The 21,760-nt window shown below is 41.7% G+C and overlaps 1 protein-coding gene across 2 annotated transcripts in view; it reads right to left on the bottom strand.

Moving 5' to 3' along the window:
• ttc27 (tetratricopeptide repeat domain 27) overlaps positions 1 to 21,760 on the bottom strand; it is a 75,344-nt gene that overhangs the window by 15,960 nt on the left and 37,624 nt on the right. Inside the window, exons 10-12 of one of the 2 annotated variants that reach the window (XM_088933915.1) lie at positions 15,436 to 15,549; positions 7,097 to 7,192; positions 4,954 to 5,076 (exon numbers count right to left, since the gene is read on the bottom strand). In XM_088933915.1, the coding sequence (XP_088790041.1) occupies positions 4,954 to 5,076; positions 7,097 to 7,192; positions 15,436 to 15,549 (333 nt within the window). The remainder of the gene's footprint in view (positions 1 to 4,953; positions 5,077 to 7,096; positions 7,193 to 15,435; positions 15,550 to 21,760) is intronic. The other variant, XM_088933916.1, reaches the window with a different exon arrangement.

Raw genomic sequence — 21,760 nt, 5'->3', positions numbered from 1 at the left:
TATGCTAATAGTTATTGCTAGTTATTGTTATTGCTCCAACCGATACTAAAAGAGGCAAAACCCAATCAGGCTCTAGACTCAGCTCTTTAAAAACTATCAGGAGTGTTTCAATCCTCATCACAGTCTTTTCTTGGAGTGAAAAATGACTTTTTTTCATGTGGAAAAATGTCTTTCCCCCAGAACTTTTGGTGAATCTATCCACCTCCAGGGATCAACATCTCCGTGGCATTTTAAATCTCATAATTATCCTGTGATTAAAGCTAATTACTCTGGTAATTTGTCTTCGATGCTCATTTTTCACTGAAAAACTAGATTCTTTAAATATAACATTCACATTTTTGGGGGGATGAAACAGTTCCTTTATTAGAAGTTTTAAAATATTCTCCTTAATACACAATTCTCTTTTCCTGTTTATTTTTAAAATGAATATGGGGTAAATCACCATTCTCTGTGATCACAGATGAATTCTAACCTAGTCCTAGCAAGATGTGAAATGACTGCAGCTGACCCACCTGCGAAGCCACTGGACACAAACTCCTGGCATTCAGAGCAGCCCCAGGCCTGGGGCTGGACTGAGATCCTCCAACACAACTAACTAAAGCTGCTCTCAGTCCATCAGCCATCCCAGAATCCCTCAGCCATCATAGAGTTTTGTCTCACTAAAACTGTTAACTAACAGAACAGCTTCCAAGAATCCAAAATAATACCTCCAGTAAATACGGTGCAGCAGAACCTGTCAACAGCTGATATACTGTTGTGTGTCAAAAATCAATACCCAGCTACTAAAATAAGAAACTCTGCCTACACTTGCTAGGGGTTAAACTACATATCTTCAAGTAAATTAAATTGGCCACCGTGAGTTCTTCACTTTGTCTCTGAACAGCTGTGCCAAGGCCAGCCCCAGGCCCAGCAGACAGATGGGGTCCCGCAGACTGAAGAGATTGGTTTATAAACGACCACTGAGGATTGAGCTTTCTGGCACAGGACTGAGGGAAAGTCCACTGCCAACAACAACAGCAGGTTAAGAGGTAACATCCAGTCATTAATATAGCAACTCAGTGACATCAAGGCCAAGATATTATTAAATTAGTTGTCTCTCACACACACTAAAAGCTTCCCAATTATCCTTGACATGCTCTTGACACCAGTATATAATAAGGCCTTTACTACAATTAAGAAACAATTTGCTGCGATTCCCTAATATGTTCCGAAAGAGCCAAAAATCACTCAACCAGAATCTCTTGAGAAATTAGAGAGGCCTGATTAAATGTGCTCTGAAACACTGAACAGCCTTTTTAGAATGACAGTGGTTATTGTTCCATAACCTTGGGAAAAGGCTGCTGGTAGGTTCCACCTAAATAAGGAGCTGAGGTTTCACCATTCAACACCCAACAGAGAATCACTGCATCCCCTTCACATACGTGTTTGTTGATTTTGCTAAACCTGCCAATAATGTAGAGAATTACTTCATAATTCTGTTGCAAGAAACTCCTTTTAAAATAGGGACAAATTTACTCTTTGGTAAGCCACAGCACATGGGCAGATGTTAATCCACTTTTCATCAGCACTGTACTCTTACTCACCCTAAAAATGCAAGCTTCACGATTTGCTGCTGTAAATAAAGTAGCTATGAAAGCTAACTCATTCACAGCTTGAAGAAAAAAAACCTCACAAAAGATAGAACGAAGATCTCATACACAAAGGTACTCAACACAGACAGCCTAGTAACAGGGCCTGATGTCCTCCAGGGCATAAAAGAGCTAGAAACGTATGTACTTGCAGTGACAAATACCTTCAAAAACAGAACACGAGGCAGTGCACTGAGGGTAAAAGACTGCAAGAATATAAACATTCAGACAGCCATACTGCATGTCAGTTATCTCATGTAGCTCAGAGCCTTAGCTGGAAACATACCAAGGTTTTGTTCAAATAAATACAATGCACCACCCCAATCAGACTGGGAGCCAATGGGAGCTATAATTGAATGGAAAGCACAAAAGCTCATAGGATTCTAATTCAATCCTACACTGAGCAGCCAACTGGAGGATATCTTTATCCTCCCAGAGCTCGAGTGCTATCTATAGGACACAGCAACACGGCAGCAATATGATTAAGTGATTAACCTTTTCAGACTCGGGGTGGTCTCAAAGACCTGTTGAAAACAGTCTGATTTAGGATGCCTGCTGTCAGCCCCCCCCTTCTTGCTGGTAGTCATTGCTGTGCCTGCAGCCTCTTCAGAAAGCTCTTTGTGTTGCGGTAAAAAAAGCTTGTACAGCTATATTCAGGACACTGGCCTTCAAGAACAAGCTGATGGAAACACTTCAGATTACTTTTTGCAAAGACCATTTCCAAACATTTCAGTACTGGAATATATTAGTAAGCTGACATAAAAGTGCCATTAACCAACTTCTGAGGGGGATTAATTGCATCTTGGTAACAAAATCCCAATCATTGCCATAGGCTGAGTTATACGATGCAGTTATTTATTGGAAGAGTTTATAACATCATTAATAACATGAATAGATTGTTTATAGGCAGTTAACAGTGGAGACCTAAACTTAAAGTGTGACCAATAGTGCTTGATCACTGTAACTTTATATCACACCATTTGTCAAAGATTACGCATATAGGCTACATTCCAGATGTTATAAAACCTATCACACATCATCTGCATGTTTATAGAATGGAACCCCTTCCTAATTATACAAGTTTCTTAAATGGTCAGGAGAATTTATACTGTAAGTGTACCATGTAAGCAATTGTCTTCAAATCCAGATGTAGTAAAAACCTGCGTTCTGATATGTTGTTCCAGTTCCAGATTAAGCAGGATACTGGTGTAATGAAGGTTAATCCTTTTTATCGGTTCATTTGCTGAATTTGCTGATATCATTCCAAAATCAGACAGCAAAACTTTTAGAAAATACGTTGAAACTTTCTATAAACATGCACCCCCAGGACCTGACAGTTTCTCCACCAGGGAAATCTGTCGGCCCATGGGCTTCAATATTGTAGTGAGCGGGTCTTTTCCTGTTGGCAAATAAACAGAAGCACACTGCAATGCTATTTGATAACCATGCATGTTTTGCGTGTGGAGCATCATATACCATGCATGACCTTTTGCATGATTTTCTGTAAGTCATGCATTGTAGATGAGCCTCCACATACAAAACATGCACCGGTGTGTCCCTTACCAATTCCTTAACAATCCCGCCTTCTGCTGTTATCGATACTGTCATTGGCTCACGCTAAGCAGTGTTACCCACACTTCCTCGGCTGGACTCTTAAAAGACACATGTCAGCCATGGAAATAGTGACCCAGAACAAAGTGAGCCAGGGCTGGTGGCCGTAAGGAAACTGTGCAGGGCCACGCCACGATAAGAAGACATCTGGCTAAGTAAAGTCATGCTGGGCGGTTCATGCGCTGTGCTGTGTCTACAGGAGACAAAGCCAGAGTGAATTCAGGCCTGGGTTATTTTGCAACAACACAGCACTTTTTCCTGGGTTTTTGGTTCTCTTCTGTCAATAAATATTGGAAAACACACCACTTGCACCTGGGTAAACATGGGTATATTTCTAGAGAAGGAGCAAACACTCACAAAATGCAGCAAAAGTATCTCTGACTCTTTTATAAAGATGTATTTTCTTTCGGTGTCATATATCCTGTGGTAGAAGTAGAAATCTCTGTTTCTGGAACACCGCAGGCAGCTAATTAATTTTAAGAATCACTGCAGCTCCCAAAGAACTGATACAGTGCTGCCGAGTTCTACAGATGATACCCATTCCACAGTGATAGGACACGATTGAAAAAAATTAAAGTGGATACTAAAGGTAAAAAGCTTGATTCCTTTCAGATATGCCCCAAAGGTAAAGGAAACAGCAAGCACAGAAAGGGGTTAAAATGCCAGAGAAATGAGGACAATGCCTTCCATACAGATAAATTTTACATATACACAGGAGGAGCAAGTGTAGCAGAAAGAATAGAAAAAGACAGGAGGGTGGCTATGACTATATTCTGTGGTCATTATCTTTGACTGCTAGTGAGTAACGGAAAGAAGAAAGCAATGGAAGACACGGACAACAAACTGACAGGACGTTTACATACATCTCACACAAGCACAGAACTGTCAATGAATGGAAAGCAAACTCTGCCTGACAAACAAATACATACAGCACATGAATAAATCATGGCTGACTCACAGCAGAGTTTGGGAAAGTAAAATTTTCCTACAGCCCTTCGGTGTTGGAAGTTTATTCCGCAAAAGAACAAGAGTCAACAATCACAATCCTCCCACCCCGTGTCATCAGTCATCTGTACAGCCCTATCCCTGGCAGGCTTAGTGAAACCCCAGAGGCACACGAGCGAGATCATTTCAATGACCAGCAGTGTGCAACTGGCTTAGAGGCATGAGGCTGCCGCCTGGAAAAAGCTGATCCATCTAGATTGCGAATCAGAAATCATTACCCACACTCCATAGCCTGCACCTTTCATGACTCAGACCTGCTTTGCAAAGAATCCATTGGTACTGCTGGAAAAACGTCCACAGTATCACAACGACAGGGTCAGCAGCTCTTAAACAGCAGACGCACACACTGGTCTGGTGATCACAGCCATCACCAGGCTGTCCGTGTTTCCTAAAAATAATCTCTCACTGCTACAAAAAAGGATCTCCAACAGCCCAATTAATGTATAGTTTTGTAAGAATCCACAAGGCCAATCTGCTTAATTATTTTACTTAGCCCTTGCAGAAAAGCAGTAGAAAGACTGGAAGCTCTGTACTTTCCATCGTGGTGAAGATCGACTTCAGATTGAAATAATCATCTTGTTGGATAGGTAGTTAAAAATGCAACCAAGACAGGTTTTTGGCCACGTAGCAAAACCACATGGCTTGTGCAATAATCTCAACCCCCACTTTTCAAAACGGGTCCCTGATCGGCTGCCTTGCACCCTCTCACCTTGCTGTGCTGGCCCAGCCTTTCATAGCAGACCACTGCGTCCTCCCACATCTCCAGCGTCTCGTACAGCTGCAGGGCGGAGCTGGTGCAGCCCAGGTCGGTCAGCAGGCTGGCGAGCTGCCGCTGTGGACGACGTCACAGGAGAGCCGCTCAGCAGAGGTAAGAACGCAAACACAAGAGCGCGCGCCGCTTGAGAACGCCCCATTCACACCCGCCGAGTAATTCAACACTGGCCTTCAGTCACAGGTGACATCCGCACCTGCATTCTGCCCAACACAACGATGGCCTTTTGCTTTAGGGCCACTGTTTTGCGACAGCACGCACCATACAGCAAGAGAATCAGAGGAAAAACACAGAAAAGGGCTTATGGATGAAAAATTGAGAAAACAAAGGTTGTTTTTTCAGCATGAATTGACAGAAATTCATTCAGGACGGTTTTTAATTGCAACGCATTAAGACACCCGTTTACACTTCGTGAAAATGGAAACGATAAACAACATCCCTCCCACCCCCATCTACTTCAGCCATGATCCCAGTGCACTGAATTCAACTCCTTTCAAAGGCTGTGGCCTCAAGACCTTTAGGCACCGACACTACAACACTCTAGAATGACTTCGCCAACACCTTCACCCTGAATGGCAAGAGCCAAGTGAAGATTTCTCTTGATCCAGTGATATACCATATGCTTAGCTTCCCCACAACAGTACCTCCACCCGGCTGACAATCTGAAGACTTTTGACTTTTAGAAAGTCCGTAAAAAATGCAATTCCTGGAAATTTAAAAGCGGAAAAGAACCAGACTATGGGAACAGTTAAATGGATACATTTTGGTTCCATTAATCAAAAACAAATCTAAAAGACAAGACAAATCTTAAGTGTAAGCCAAGCTCTAATTGTAGCTTAACACGTAAAATGAAAACGAACATGAATACATCAATAGCACACAGTAATTATTACCTAGTTTAAGGGACTGGACCCACCTACCATACAGTACAAGAGCCCAGTGTGCCTGTTAAATTTCCCTGTAGACTTTATGAGTGTGATAAAATGGAAAATGTCTGCTTCTCTTTTTTTCTCGGTGATACTGTAAGTGTTTTGTATGGAGGCTCCAGGAAGTCTGCATACTTACCTTGTACTGTACTTCTGAAACATATAGGTCAGTGTACCGTATTTTTCTTTCATTTCGAAGGCAGTAATAAAATATCAGAAAATATAGTTGACAGGACTCACACCTCACACAAAGCACAGACTGCACAGGATGTTCATTCAGAATTTTCTTGCAACCAGCTTCATTAAACAATAAACACTCCAGGCGCATGAAAATCATCTCAGATCAATTAAACCAAAAGGGAAGATCTACGGAAATTAATTCTAAACAAAGAAACCTCCCAGCAGCCCTTGGCTATTAACAGCATCATTTGACTGCTTTTCAGTCACTTTTCATTGAATTATTCCTCCAGCCATCATCACACAGTATATTGGAAGAAAATTGCAGGTTTTGACCCTACTTTATCAGTGTTAGGCAGGTTCATAAAATTAATAAGGACTACTTAAATGAGCTTGGAGTTCCTGACTAAATGAGTGAAAAAAGCCCAGATGCAGTAATATATTTCAGCACACATGCTGCGCTTTCTCAATACTCCTGGAAAAAAAAAGATAAAGATGTCTGGGGTAAGAGATCACATACACAAATCCCCCAGAAAAAATGAGAGCTGCTGCTGTTTGTAAACATTAACCGGCTTTACATAAATCCTCAGGAAAATTATATCTTTGTTATCTTTGAAAAGGAAGACAAATACCCTGTTTCAATCAGGACAAAATATCGATATTAAAGAGGCAATCCAGAGCAGACTTTCTATTAAGTAAGTTGACTGAATGTGTTCTCCTAGTCCAGAAAAAAGCCAAATTGCCTTATTCCTCGCAATACTTGATAGCTGGGTATTTCCAGATTTCCTCTGAGCTCTGGTTTATTGTACAGATAAGGAATTTTAACTACTTACAGGCCCTATTCCAATCCCCAGGCAAATGCAATCCTTCAACCTCTAATATTTAAACCCATGAAAGGAAAGACCTTCAGATGGTGTCTGCATGTGGAGTACTGTCTGGACCAGTGATGATAAAGGCGGCGCAGTGAGAGGAGGTACCTGGAGGGCCCACCGTGGAGGCACCTGGCTGCAGTAGAACATCTTCAGACGTTCCACCACGGGAGTCTTCTTCTCTTCAAAGTGATCTACCAGAGTCTAAAAGGCAAGAGACACCACCAGGCTCTCAGCGTGGAAGCAAAGCAGTCGGCACAGTGAACACTGTCCTTAAATCCTAGCCATCAAGGCCAATCGTGTCTCCTTTAGTGTATGTGTGATAAACTGCACAGGACACAGGAAAAGCAACAGAAATATTCTCATTGATCAGAAACAAAGTGTTTCAGCAATCCTACCCATAACTTCTTCAGAAACAAACATCGGCTTTCGGGGCGTCACATACTGTATGGTTATTTTTTTTTATTTTATTCTAAAGGCCCCATGTTGAAGTCAACACATTTTCACCCAAGAGCTCAGACTTCAATTTTTATTTTTTTCTGATTCGTCTCACAGAGGCTCTTGTCATCGCACGATGCTTAACGCAGAATAAGAAAAACCAACATCAAGTCTCCTTTAACTTTGCAAGCAGCACCTTCGATGTCGTTGTTCCATGAGAAGCAGACATCAAGGTTCAACAGAGCACACGAGGAGAAAAAACGAGACAGGGCTGCAGCCTGAGAGTAATATGTCCAATCAGCTAAAAAATGTCAGCTACATTAAGAGGACTGCCTCAGTGAGGAAATCCAGCCAAAGTGTGCAACTAAATCCAGAAATGTGAGTCATTCCTCACCAGTAAAACGCTAAAAAAATGTTAAAGTATTAGAACAGGGCTTTGATCATTAGTCAGATTAACAGTTTCGCCTTTTTACCAAATGTTTTCTGAGCACGTCACAAAGGTTACAGCATTAGATGTCTGACATGAAAGATCATTGTGGCCCACCACTCAGGCCGTAAATACAGTGTGACTCACGGTGTTCGAACAGCTCCCTGTGTAGAGCAGGTGGGAGCAATAAAGACCGACTCCAGCTGCTCCGGTCAGGGAAGTGCACCTGCTGTTCACCTGCCTGGCAGCACGTCCCTCCCTGAGCTGGACATGTGCGATGCCCCCGTTTGGGCACGACAGACTCCACAGGCCCGAACCCGAGGCACAGTCCTGGCTGCCTTTCCAAACTGTTAACGGGACTGAAAATCTGAGAAATTTGAGAAATTCCAAGCAGGACGAGATCTTTTTTTTGTCTAGTCTTTCATCAGTCCCAAGGATTTTACTCGGCCCTTACCAGACACTTTTGTTTTTGGCAGAAATCAAAGAAACTGCAGCCAGTGAACTCCCGCGGTTAGCAGAAAGGAAGGACCAAACGCTTACAACATGTGCGGAATTGTCCTCTGTTAAAAAGGGCCAACTCAGACAGCAGGAGTTTATACTGTGGTTTCATTTTACTCATTCAAAGTTTCAGATCTTGTGCTTTTTTCTGAAAATCTATTAATAGTGATTAAAGTAGATATGGCCATATTTGTCACTTGCAAGGCTACATCTAAAGACATACATCATATTAGGACGTTATACATATACAATTTCATAAAAAAATATAATGTAAAAAAACAAAAGTTTAATAAGAAAAAATACATGGTATAATTCTTCACTGTTCAATTTTTTTAGTTTACAGTCCTACAAATCTGCAACTGCATTATCATTTTTAGCTTAAATATCCATAACAGTCCCAAAAGTTAAAATTAGGCCAGAGTAAGGTTTGGCATATTAGCTCTAGAGAAGAATTAACTTATTTCTCAGTAGCTAAGAATAGGGCAGGGGTATTATATCAGAAACCATGAATGTTCCACAACTATTACTGGGGAAGGAGAAATTTAAACAAATAGCAAGTAAATACCTTTACAATAGAGGCCTTAAACTAATTACTTGACTATGCCACACAGCCACGGGGAGACAAAAAAGACAGGACAGCCTTTCACCTCACAAAGACTCAATACATTTTGCAACACATTTACATTTTTAATTATAAAACATTCTTTGTATCCAGAGGGAAAGCAAAATACCATTTGTGGTACAACATTTACAGGAATTCCCTATTCCAGACTGGGAATAAACAAAGTTCTCATGAGCTCTCAAAACGTCTAGATTTGTAAGTAATATACTGTAGCTAGTCACAAACAAACCAAAGATTTTAACAACTCTGGCATGATGATCACTTGGATTGGCTAATTCCCTTACAAAGGGAATTAAATACATTTAAATGTATAATAAACCAATTAAATAAATAACTTTCTGTTATAGTTTCCTTGAATATGCCAGCTCATAGTCTCCTTTTTTGGCTAAAACTAATGTCTGTGAGGCATCAGATTTCTTAAACATCAGCCACTGTGCAAACTAGATTCCGGGTGGCTTTTGTGGTCTTTATTTTTACCAGTGTGCTGTTCACAGCTAGTGTATTCTGGAAACAAATTGACTAATTTTGCTACAGGAAGCAAAGACTACAGGGTTAATGAGATGTAAGCACTCAGACACAGGGCACGGTAAACCAGAAACAAATGAATGGACAGAAAAGGGAAGGGTTAAACCATGTCACCCTGCCTAGGTGACAAGAAATCTTGTCAGACAGGATGAGGAGTTTACAAAAATGGCCATTTCCATTTTTATTATGTCATTCTCTTGTGTCTCTAAGTCTAAGACAACATGATACCCTTGAAAAACTGTTAAAAATATGTTCAATAATCCTGGATCTTGACAACTGAAATCAGTGGAAGAAAAGCAATGCTGAGGTTCATGAATGTATCCATAATGCATAACAGTGTAAAGGCTAATGAGGATTTGTTAGTAAAATGTTAATCTTGCCAGAATCCCATAAGAGCTTAGAAGTAATTTGCTTTTTAGGTCAGTGGTGAGTCCTGTCTGACCTCAGAAGTAATTTATAATAATAACTTTATTTTTATGTAGCGGCTTCTCAAAAAAAATATACACAGTGAGAGGAGAGAGTAGATGGGGGTTCGGAATACAGAAGAAAGGCAAAGGGGCAACCAGGGGACCGGATAAATAAAAACCCTTCTAAAAATACGTTTTGAGCCTAGATTTGAAAAAGCTCAGGCAAGGGGAGTAGAACGATAGTAACTGCTTCCTAGTTGAGCTGCACCTCAGAAGATGCCACAGAAGCATAAGCAGCTCAACCAGACAGCCCAGCTCATATATGCCTGCATGTTCCCACATGGAAACTGTTTTCCAAGTGTACGTCTTAAGGGAAGGGGGGGGGGGGGGCGGGGTTACTGGTCTGCTAGAAGACGAGTGAGCAGTCAGCAATGTGATGCTCAAGGAGTCCTTTGTAGGTTTTATAAAAATCTTATGGGATTGAAATGTAAGTTACATGGGTGACCTTTACATTGGCCAACATTGACACAATGCACCATTCCCCTAATGTCCCTTCCTCCCCATCCCCAGTCCCACAACAAGCAACCTCGTTTGAGACACAGACCCTGTCACAGTCATTAGCACTCTCTTTGCACATAAAACAACGGAGAACGGAAACAGCTCAGAACGGAAACTGCAGTAGTTGCTTCTCCTAGATGGAGAGGAATAGGTGCCCTGTTCTGTGCACTTACTGTACGACAGCTTACACAGGCATAGTTCATTGTAGAAATGCTGGGACAAGCTCATAGAATGCAGACAATAATACAGTCTTAGTGTTATTAATAATACATTAATAACACTAAGAGGAACAACAGAATACACACAAAATACTCCAGGAAAACACGAGCATCTAAGAGGAAGTGTAGTAGTACCTAATCCATACCAATCAAATTTTATTGATTCATTGTCAGGTGTTCCTCTTCATTAGCCGTATTTGTTGCTTTCTACACACCTATAAATCTAAAAGTTACTTTTTTTATTCCTAAAACAAAATGGCTAAAGCATACCGTGTGTGATTATTCCTTTATAATATCGCTCCTCCCCCTTTCCTCGTATCAGTGGCGTTAATAGTTTCATTCTTGACATGTGTGATATGTTTCACCAGGGAAATTAATGAGAAGATTTTTGAAAGTTTGTATTAAAGACAAGTCATTCTGTTGATGAATTAGCTTTGACTGAGGTCAGAGTAGACGTGATGTACATCGCACGGTTGAATAAGCAAACCATAATTAAATTAGACAGTTAAAGCTGCTGAGCTCTTTATACAGTTAACAGGTGAATGTTTTAATCAACAGTCTCTCACAGGTCAACAGATTTGCTCCACTAGAAAGTGGAAGCTGTCAATCAATCTGTGTGCCTTCAGTTCAGGAACAGACACAGACCTGCAGTGCAGTTGCTGAGAGCCGTAGACCTCACAACCTTCTGTTTGTGTTTGCGTTTTGCAAGACATACGCGTTGCTTGTATGACTCCCCACGAGTACAAAGGCAGAAGTTCATAAAAGATTCACGGGTTCGTGATACTTTTGGATTTTGAAATGCTCGGCTTTAGAATAGATCTTGTTGAGCTTTTAGAAGCCTAAAATCTGTCGGGCCTGTCAGTTTGCACAGATTTGTGCATGGTTCCCTGGTGTGCAGTATTTCAGGTTTTCCTACACTTTCTCTGAAAGGGAAACATCCTTAGCCTCTGGTGTGGTAGAACTGTGTGTGAGAAATGCACAACTGTCTAAATTAGTGTTCACCGTGGAAACAGTCTGCCCTTTTCAGAGAACGAGTTCTTGCAGTAAAAAAAAGAACACTTCTGGTAACAAATAGTAAATGCTTTTTACATGTGTGTATACATTGTTGTGCACAAACTGTAGACATTTTGCATTGTGCAGGTTTACATTCATTGTTTTTCCTTCTTTAAGCAAACAATTATCTCTGAATGTTTTAATTAGAAGACAGTCAACGAAGGCCAAAGTAATTAGATTAAAAAGAGGAGAAAAGAAACAGTAAAAAGTGAAAGAAAAGAGGCTCATAGCCACAATAATGTTAGCGACCATTTTCGATATTGAGCATACTGGCCCGGACAATTCAACTCATCCATTAAAAGCATTATGAATCTTTCATCAGAGATTACAAGAGCCTTTTTTTCCTCTAACCAAAGTGTCACACATCAATAGTAGTCACTCTTTCGCCAACGTAGCAAGACTGAGGAACCTAAACTGAAGTAGCTTGGGCACACTGAGGGACGTGTACGTACTGCATATGCATCTCAGCCAGGACAAGCAGACTTCCACAGTGGGGCAAGATGGAGGAACCTTCTGCAACTCTGTCCAAATGATTATTTATCGTGTACAGACTGAGCAGACGAAGGAAAACATGTCAGATCTGGTAAGTTATTTCTTGAGAGAGAAAAATGAATCAAGAAATAAAAGTAAAAAAAAACACTCTAGTAGCACTCAAAGTATGCCCCTGAGTCATTGAGCTAGGCTATCCAAACATGGGAAGACCAACGGAGTTCAGCTGGAAAACTATTATAAGAAAGTGCAGATCAACTAGGAGATTGAGGGAATTGAAAGAGGGGGGTTATTTCATTTTAGAATTTATACAGTAGAATGTTTACACAAGAGAAATTCAAGCCTTCCACTTGAGTAATTACACAAAAATGAAAATTACAGGCATTTTTCCCCAACCGTAATTTAACTTTCAACTGTGACAAAGGATGTCAACTGTCAAGCAATGATAAAAAAAACACATAAAAGCATGCGTAATCTGTTCCGTCCTGCATTCCCTGAGGAAGAGCCCATTAGACTCCGTTAGATATTCAAACCATTGAGGAACCTGCTGAAGACAGCAATTCTAGCTAAAACATCACACTATACAAACATAAACCAGACGAGTCCCGCTGGACCTAACACAGTGAAGAGATCAGTGCTCCTAGAAACATGAAAGATTTTCTTTTTTGGTAAATGAATTGTTGCAGCTGAGGTAATCGAAGTTAAAACATGCCAAAGAAGACTAGCAAAGCAAACTTTTTGGGGGGGTTTTAACAGAAGGTGTAGGCATTTGCTTCCTTAGGAAGTTATTTTAAATTTAAACGTCTCAACTTCAATTTATTGTAAAATAGTAAGAGTTAATTACTCATCAGGAAAAATAAATTAAGACAGGCACAAGTATTCTATAATCAAAAATCATTGGATCACTAAAAAATACATATTGTACAATACAGCAAAAAACTAGGGGATTTCAAAAAAGCAAATGAGCAAAGGCTCTGTACAAGGCACATATACAATGTACCTTATTACAGTCTTTCTTAAGAGCAAAAAAATGTTGTTATGAATTATGGTTTTGGGAACACTATAAAGCAGGACTATGTAAAAGGACATTAATTCCTCTTTGCATAGGCGCAAGTCATTTTGTTAATAGTTTTAGCCTTTGTCATTTTTTTCATTCCACTATGAAAAACCTTTGTTTCTAAAGCAACCTTGAGACATGGAATGACAGAAAGCAGCAGGTAATTTAACAGCAGTACTACAGTAAAGGAACAAGTAATAGGTTTATTCCATGCTGAACAGAGAAGAAAGAAAACACAACGTTTCGGCCGTGGAACCTTCTTCAGGTGTCTCACCTTCTCAGGTGTGACACACCTGAAGAAGGCTCCACGGCCGAAACGTTGTTCTCTTTCTTCTCTTTTCAGCATGGAATAAACCTATTCCTTGTTCCTTTGCAGCCTACGCATGCTGACGCAGCTCCCCACCTGAAGTACTACAGTAAAGGCTCACTGCCCTTTGTGGTTCTTAATGTGTGAACGGTGATTTGAGATCATTTGCATCTCTGCTTTGGATAAAGAAGTTTGAAAGTGGATGAATGGATCATAGTAAAATTCGTAATTAACAGAAGATTCTTCTCTGTGTTAAGACTGGAGAGTTTAACAACATTTACATCATGTGACCTCTCAAACCAAAACCCTGAGCTCACACTGACTTAAGCACATCTTGTATAGGCAGACCCCACTCATTAACCGCATGTGCACATCCCACATTCCAGCCAATTATATAATTAATGATGCGTGAACTATTTACAACAGGTGTGAGCTGGAAACTCTTTATACAGCCTAACTGGCATTTTGGCAGCCCCTAGTGGCCACCCCTTGTCATTACACCCCTTTAGCCCCACTCACAGGGTGTGATCTGCCATTTGCAGAAATGATCAATTGTGCATGGATTTTGTTGTCAATATACCTTAAAACTAAACTGTAAATCTGGGTACGGGTTTCTAGAAAGAAAATAATATGGGCATATGTCTAAATACAAGATACAATTTGAAAGATGTGTGTCCAGGCAAACCTATAACACTTGACTAATCCTAGGTTGTTGCAATATGAAGTTAATGCAAAATAAATATTTATGAATATTACATTCAACAAGTATGAAATTAATATTGACGTGTAACAGCAACAAGTATTAAACTAATATCAATTCAACAAGCTTGGACTTCTACAATACAAAAAATATTGATATGAGAGTGTCTTAAGGTTAGGGTCACCGTAAAGACATACTGTATGCACCAGTTATGTCTTTAGAAAAAGGGTTAAGAATGTTATGTAACATTTATGAAAGGTTTATACTGGTTACATAAGACTGCATTCAAATACAGCTCACACAGCTTTTTTCCTGTGCTCTGAAGGAATAACATATTCGATCACACTACGGTCTGAACTTGAATTCGTTCAGAACTCCACAGTTACAAGATTCTATGCATGTTTTACCGTCTACATCTGCCATTCCCGAATCTGCCATGGCGCCCCCTGTGTCAGGATGCAGGTACTGCGCCGCCGGCGGAGGCTTGGAGCGCCGCAGAGACACCGGGCTTTGCTCGGAAAACCACCGGTCTAGACTGCCTCCCAGTCTGTGGCCGTGGCAGTACATGCTCTCAATTTCCCACGTTACCACGGGCTCAGGAGGGTCACCGCCCTAGCAGCAGGCAGGAAACTAAAAACAAGGGCAGCCTGAACAACCTGCAGCAGCGAACGGTGATGACAAACACCCTGCAGGGAACACTGTTTGAAAGCATCAGCTGCAGGTTGTTCAAGCGAGCTGAATGCCCAGACAGGCGTGGCATACTAATTTTCACCTAATTTGTACTTCATCAGTTATCGACGGTGGCATCCTTCGCCTACAACATACCACCGTTACTTATGTGGACGTTCACGCACTTCAAAAAAATCCGTTTCCTCATAAAGAACGTGAGAAAGCTCACATGTGACAGGAGGCCATTGGGTCCATCCAGCACGTTTGGTAGCCAGGTGTTCACTGGCTCAAGGATCTCATCCAGCCCCTTTCTGAAAGAAACAAAGGCCGAGGTATCGGCTTCCACAACCCGGCTGGGCAGCTTCTTCCACGCTCCCACTACCCTTCGGGTAAAGAAGTGCCTCCAGCTCTTGGCCGGCGAAGAGGTCCCCTGGGGTGGGTGGGCTATGTCGATGCCTGAGAGGAGCGCGAGGGCATACCTGTGTCTGCATCATGGCTCTCTCCACCCGGCGGGAACTCCCTCGCTCCAGCCTCGTCCTCAGGGTCAGGGCCGCCACCTCGATGGCCCAGAACTTGGGCTGGGACAGCAGGCGCTGAGACACAAGAGACACCGGTTACCCGGCTGCAGGAGCGACGCGTCTGACCTGTAACCCCTTCTCTTCGATTGCACCTGAAGGAAAGGCAGCACTCTCCCAGAGTGCTCCTAACCGTCCGGAAGGAAGGAAGGAATCTCTCTGCCTGCGGTCTGATTAGTTCACTACACTGCCTTTTCACAGCAGGCTGTAACTCAATGACTACATGGGTTTAATGATATATGTCTTTAAACAATTGTCAAATCTTTCCAGCTCTTTACAAAAACTGCCCTTCACAGGAACAACCCAATGAAACCTATATTACAAAACACAGATCCTAAGCTGAAGGGCTGCAGTGATTATTCTTCCATTTTTAACATTAATTTCCATTATGATATCAGCAGCAACAAAGCAAAAATAGTTATAATCTCAGTTTTTATTAATAATTATAAATAAATAATTTATAAGGTTACATGCATTCTTTAATGCAATGGGAAATTTAACTTAACCTTAAAAAATAATCATTTTTCCAGCTACACCAAATTACTGCAGCTTGCAATAATTCTGTCTAATACTTAGTGTTGTGGCCACATTAGGATTTTTGACATTTCAGTTTGGTTTGGAGCTGGAAACAGTTAGCAGTTCATGCGCATGATGTAATGGAAAATTGAAAGAAAACAAAATAAAATAATTAAAAAATAAAATAAATCCTAAGATGATATGATTCCTGGGGGGGGGGGAAGCCACATTGTGAACTCCACAACAAAAAAAGTTAGTTAAATCTTATCTTTTCTTTTTCAAAAATAACCACCATTTCATTACTGCTGTCAAAACAGCCAGTGTCAGTGTTGATCAAAGCTGCACAGAGGAAAAACTAGACATTTGCTTCATGACACCTCCGCGATTTTATTCTGAAAGCCTGTTGCAAAGTATTACAGCTCTTAAAGAAATCATTCCATAAAATAGCAAAGGCTACATACTAGATCACTTGGAGACAACAAAGGCCGATTCTGAAGAAACTGCTGTTATCTGGAGCAGTTACCCCCTCGGTGATTCCCATTCAGAACTGTTCCACCGTCTAGTTCAGGTTCGTTACATCACTGGCAGAACACAAATGTCAAACTCGAGAGTGTAGCTGCTACCTCAGTTGCAGTAGAAGCAATGGATCTAGTGCTGCATTAAATCTGCTTAACTGAACAGGTGTAATGCCTGGAATAACCCAGAGAATCATCCCCTGTGATGCCTAAATTACACTCTATAGTACAGAGTTCTGATGGCATGGAATTACATTTGTGGTGTACATTCCCAAAAAGTTTCAAGATTACCGCTCACATTTTTAGAAAGGAAATAATAATGACAACTTGTCTGACTGTGAAGTCTGCGGCTTAAGGAGGCAGCCTGATGCTGCCGTCATGAATGGAAACAGAGTCCACCCTGTGCACAGCTCATCCTGCTGATGGGACAGACGTGTCTGTGGAAAGGCTGGTATCCACAAATCAACAGGACGTGACCTTTCACGGGCAGCACTGCTGGCTCACAACGCTGGGGGCCTGCGTTCAGTTCCTGGGGTGCTATCCACATGGAGTTTATATAGTCTCACAGTGTTCACTGGGGTTTCCCTCAGAGGCTCCAGTTTCCTCCCACAGCCCAAAGACATGCTAGTAGGTTAACTGGCTTCTGGGAAAATTGGCCCTGGTGTGTGTGTGTGTGTGTGTGTGTGTGTGTGTGTCTTGTGATGGACTGGTGTCCCGTCCACAGTGTGTCCTGCCATTTGCGGTTAGAAAATCAAATGTGTGAACAACTTTCACAAAAAGGATTCATCTTTTAAAAACAGCACAAGCAAGAAGAAATAGATGGCATCCATAAGTTTAATGAACCTATTAAAAACTTTAAGCATCAAGAACATGGTATACGCTGTCTCCACTGACGACTTTCATATCCATCTGGCATACAGACCCTAATAAATTAGGTATTACCTCTAATCCAGGCATAATATGGAAGAACACTTTCACATCATCTAGAAACAAGACACATCAGCTTATCCATTTTAAACACGTCCATAGGTTTTACCCTACACCACTCAGGAGGGTACAGATGAAAATGATCAAGCAACCTACTTGTCAGGTTTGTGCTTCTGGGGTGATGGAACACATCTGTACATGTGCTTGAATATTAATACATTTTGGTGGTGTGTGGGGTCTACAGGGAGGTGTAGTGAGGATCACAGTGCCCCTGTCCCCAGAGGAGCTCTTGTTGGTAAAAGTCTTTCAGCTAATACTGCCAGTACAGTAGACGTTTTTCTGGTAGGGATGTCAGCTAAGGAAATGTTTTAAAGGGTTGAGTCTGTTCTCTCTTTCTCTTCTGCTTGACTAGGCCATTTTTATGACATCTTGCATCTAGACACAGAGGACCCTTGGAAAGTAGCACTGTTATGTAATGTTCTGTGAAGTTTGGGTTTCAGTGTTCTTCGTTGTACTCAGTACCGCGTCCGATTTGGTGATGTTTTTTTTTCCTTGCTGTGTATTTTCAAACATATGTGCAGGGATTATGCAACTATTGTTTATGCACTCCCTCTCCTCAGGGTCAGGGTGTAAAACCAAAATTAAAAACTACTGTTCACAAGAAGGGAACACGAAATCCACATAGATGGACAGTTACCATGATTTCTTAATCAGGTTTCTGGAATATATGAAATTCTGGAACCGACGCAGTTAAACCCAGAGGTTTTTATTTGTTTATATTTTTATGAATAAACCAAGCATCTGCTTTTGAAAGTCAAATTCGCTGCCCAGTCCTATCATTACTGAAGCCCCTTCCAAGCAGAACAGCAATCAGGCAGAGGAACAAAAGCTACAGCAGGCTTGTAATGAAAACCCATAGGCCTGGCAGAGGGAGCAAGCTTTCTGAATGGGCTCTTCCTAGCCATACACACAGAGAGGCAACATCCCACCCACCCCCCTCATTAAGCTGATGTATGGAGTGGTCACACAGCCTGATTTTACTCAATCGCAGAATGTGGCTAATCTCACAAAAAAAAACCAGTCAAACAACAGAATTTCTCTTGCCAAAAAACATGTTTTTGACTGACTACACGAAGTGAATGGAGCAAAGTGGAGGAGGCCATCACATGACAAATTCAGTCTCTGGTGGTCTCTGCTGATCACCAAGAAGACACAACTGATTTCCCTTTTAGCCCATGTTATTGTCCAGGAATTCCCTCTCAATTACTCAAGTCTTCCTCTGAGACTTTGGGATCACTACATTTAGGAGACTTGCCCAGAAGTGCGTTTGTCAAATGTACTGGTTTGACAATAGTGGCACATCTCTCATCGCCCAAGAAGATGAGCTGAATAAGGAATAAGTCCCTGTTTTGTTCCAAGTGTTTGACAAATGCCTCCATGTTTGTCTGAATGCAGAATGCATGATCACTGAAACAAACAGAGTCTATCATTAACAGCAGTTTTATAAGTCTTCCTTTCATGAGATAAAATGTGTTTTTTCTTTATGATGGTGTTGGAGACAGATGACAATCAAAAGGCACTACTAGACCAAAAAGTAAAATAAAATTTGGTCAAAGCTGAGGATGGCATGTGTATATTACTATCCTTGCGTTTATGATGTTCTTTACAACCCAAAGGAGCCCAAAACGCTTTACTGTATATATAGAAGGGGGCCCAGTTTATTCACTGCAGAAGCACAGAGCCCACATGGGTGACACACTGCAGCCATTAACCCGCCAGCAACTCCACTACACAGCAGACCAGAAGACATCCGAGTAAAGGGGCGCTGAGGGAAGAGCGCTGGTCTACAAACACCAGCTGCGATGTGGAAGTGTAAGAGAAGGATGAAACAGCCAGAGGGCCCCGGGCCCTCCTTTAGATACAAACCTCGGGTCAGTGAAGGTGAAGATAAAGAAGCGTTACATCACAGTAAAGGTATCTCCATAACTGAACAAACAATGCTTTAAAGGATGTTCTATCATTTCCTTCCTTAGACTACACAACATATCACAGACGTCCCTCAAGCAAAGTGACACGCCTGGAATAAATGATTTCCAGAACTGACGAAATTCATTAATATTCCTCGCTCACACTCATTTCCTCCCTGTTACATATTCCCCAGCCGGCTTCACATGGCCTGCAGCTACTGCCTGAACATGCTCAGCTTGATAAGAAGCAGGCACATTGGGGAAAACCTAGGGCATCTGGTACGAGACAAGTGTAAAGTGAGACTTTTCTACTTTTTGCCAGAAATCCTGCATGGGACTACAGCTTCACCGTGGGCGCAAGATCCACTTCATGAAATACAAAATAAACTATCCAATTCTGCACGGGGCTCCTAAATGTGTTAGTTATAAATGTAAATACACAGTTAATTTTAGATAATCAAAGGCTGAAAGTTCAAGTCAAGTCACGATGGTTATCTGCTACCTGCATTCTTTCAAACAATGCCTCTCAAGAGTGAGTAGTTTCTTACAAGTGTGGCGCTTTTTTCCCCCCCTCAAGAGCACACAGCATTGTAGCTGCACTCTTGAAGAAAGCAAAGACTCCAAGAATAAACCAAGCTTATATAACCATGATTTCATTTCAGATTTTATTCAGTTAGGTGATGTCATCAGTGAAGTTGTCACAGGTGCACGGATAAAAGGACAAAACCCTTTATTATCCACAACTAACATGAAAAAAGAAATATTTCACACACACAAAAATACATCCCCTCAAGGCTGAAGTACCTCTATGAAGCCCTGTAATAAAATTATATTTCCCTCTCTGTGACTATTAAAGGCATAGGGGCCGATTCAGAGATTTGAATACAGTACAACAGTGCAAAGCCGACTGTTGCCAAGTGAAACATTCCTTCATACAGTCCATCTATCATAACTTAATGCTCCCGAGACGGACTTGAATTAAGAGTGAGCGCCAAGGTTAAACAACAAATTTAAACAGGGTGCTGTTCACCTCTCCAGAAAGTTACTGCTTCATATAATCCCACTCTGCATCTCCTTCAGACAGGGAATCCATGGAAACTGCCTCCACAGGGGAGCTTAGTGCTGACGATGACACAGAGAGGTCTGAATGCCAGCACTGGGTGTGGGGGGGTCAGCTGGAGTCCTGTCAACAGGACTTCACATCTCTCATGTGACAGAGGATGAAGTATCTGGTTCACACGGGTTTAATGTGCTATCCTAATGACAGAAAAACGTACTCTCCCGGCATTTGTGTGTGCGTGTGTGTGTGTGGGGGGGGGGGGGTTGGAGGGGGATACCATGAGCTAATCTGAACAAAACAGGATGGGGGTACACCCAATGAGCTAGGTTTTATTACTGCAGAAAGTTTTAGCTTGATACGGGTATTCTTAAGAAGTAGAGCTGGGGCATGTTTGAAGGACTACATTCCTCCTGTCCTGCTCTCTGCACAAAGGCAGAAGAAGTTCAAAATCATAGAGTCCTTGCATTACTCCAAAACTGCCAAAACACACAGGGTTCTGCTTTTGCAGTGTGGGTGCCTCATACAGTATGCACACAAACTAGGAAACACCATTGCTTAACCCGAGACATTTCAAACTGAATGCAAAGTGTGCGCATTTGTGCCATCACAGCTCATAAATTCTGCTGACATGACCGTGGCCTTGTGCTGCGCACTGCGCTCCTCCAAAACGGCACCTCGTCTGCACTTTCTTTCAACGGCATCTTGAACAAGGCTTGCATTCATGCAAGAACACAGACTACACACACGTCCAGCTGAGGCAGTGCAGAACGAGAAAGCAACACCTCACACGGCCATTTCTGACATCTCCATCCGGTGGATTCCGCTATACAAGCTTAAATATGCCTGAAGACATTTCCCAATGTAATTAATTCTTGACAGGAAGTCGGTTGTTGAGTTTTAAAGCAACAGGCCAACAGGTGGAGGCCCGCACCAGTCACCTGCACAGAGCCAGGCCGGCGAGCTCTGGGGCTGACGTTTTGAAGATTTTGCAGAGGTGTTTAAAATGTGTTTAGAATACTGCTCAAGGCACAAGGGGAGGCACCCAAGAGGAGTCTGAATTCAACCAAGCGCATATTTTTGTTTTTGTTTTCTACAGAAACCAGCACAACTTGCCCAAACTACATTTTTAATATCCTATTTTGCCTTTTTAAAAATAGAACAGGCAAGTCTACTTTAAAATAAATGGAAATTCAAACCTTGATATGCTACTGTACCGGAGCTGTTCAATTCAAAATAAAAATAGG

The sequence above is a fragment of the Atractosteus spatula genome, chromosome 15, assembly GCF_055471065.1.
Source record: "Atractosteus spatula isolate fAtrSpa1 chromosome 15, fAtrSpa1.hap1, whole genome shotgun sequence".
NCBI classification, from domain to species: domain Eukaryota; kingdom Metazoa; phylum Chordata; class Actinopteri; order Semionotiformes; family Lepisosteidae; genus Atractosteus; species Atractosteus spatula.
The sequence above is the reverse complement of the archived record's forward strand: the minus strand, read 5'-3'. Positions and strand labels throughout refer to the sequence as shown.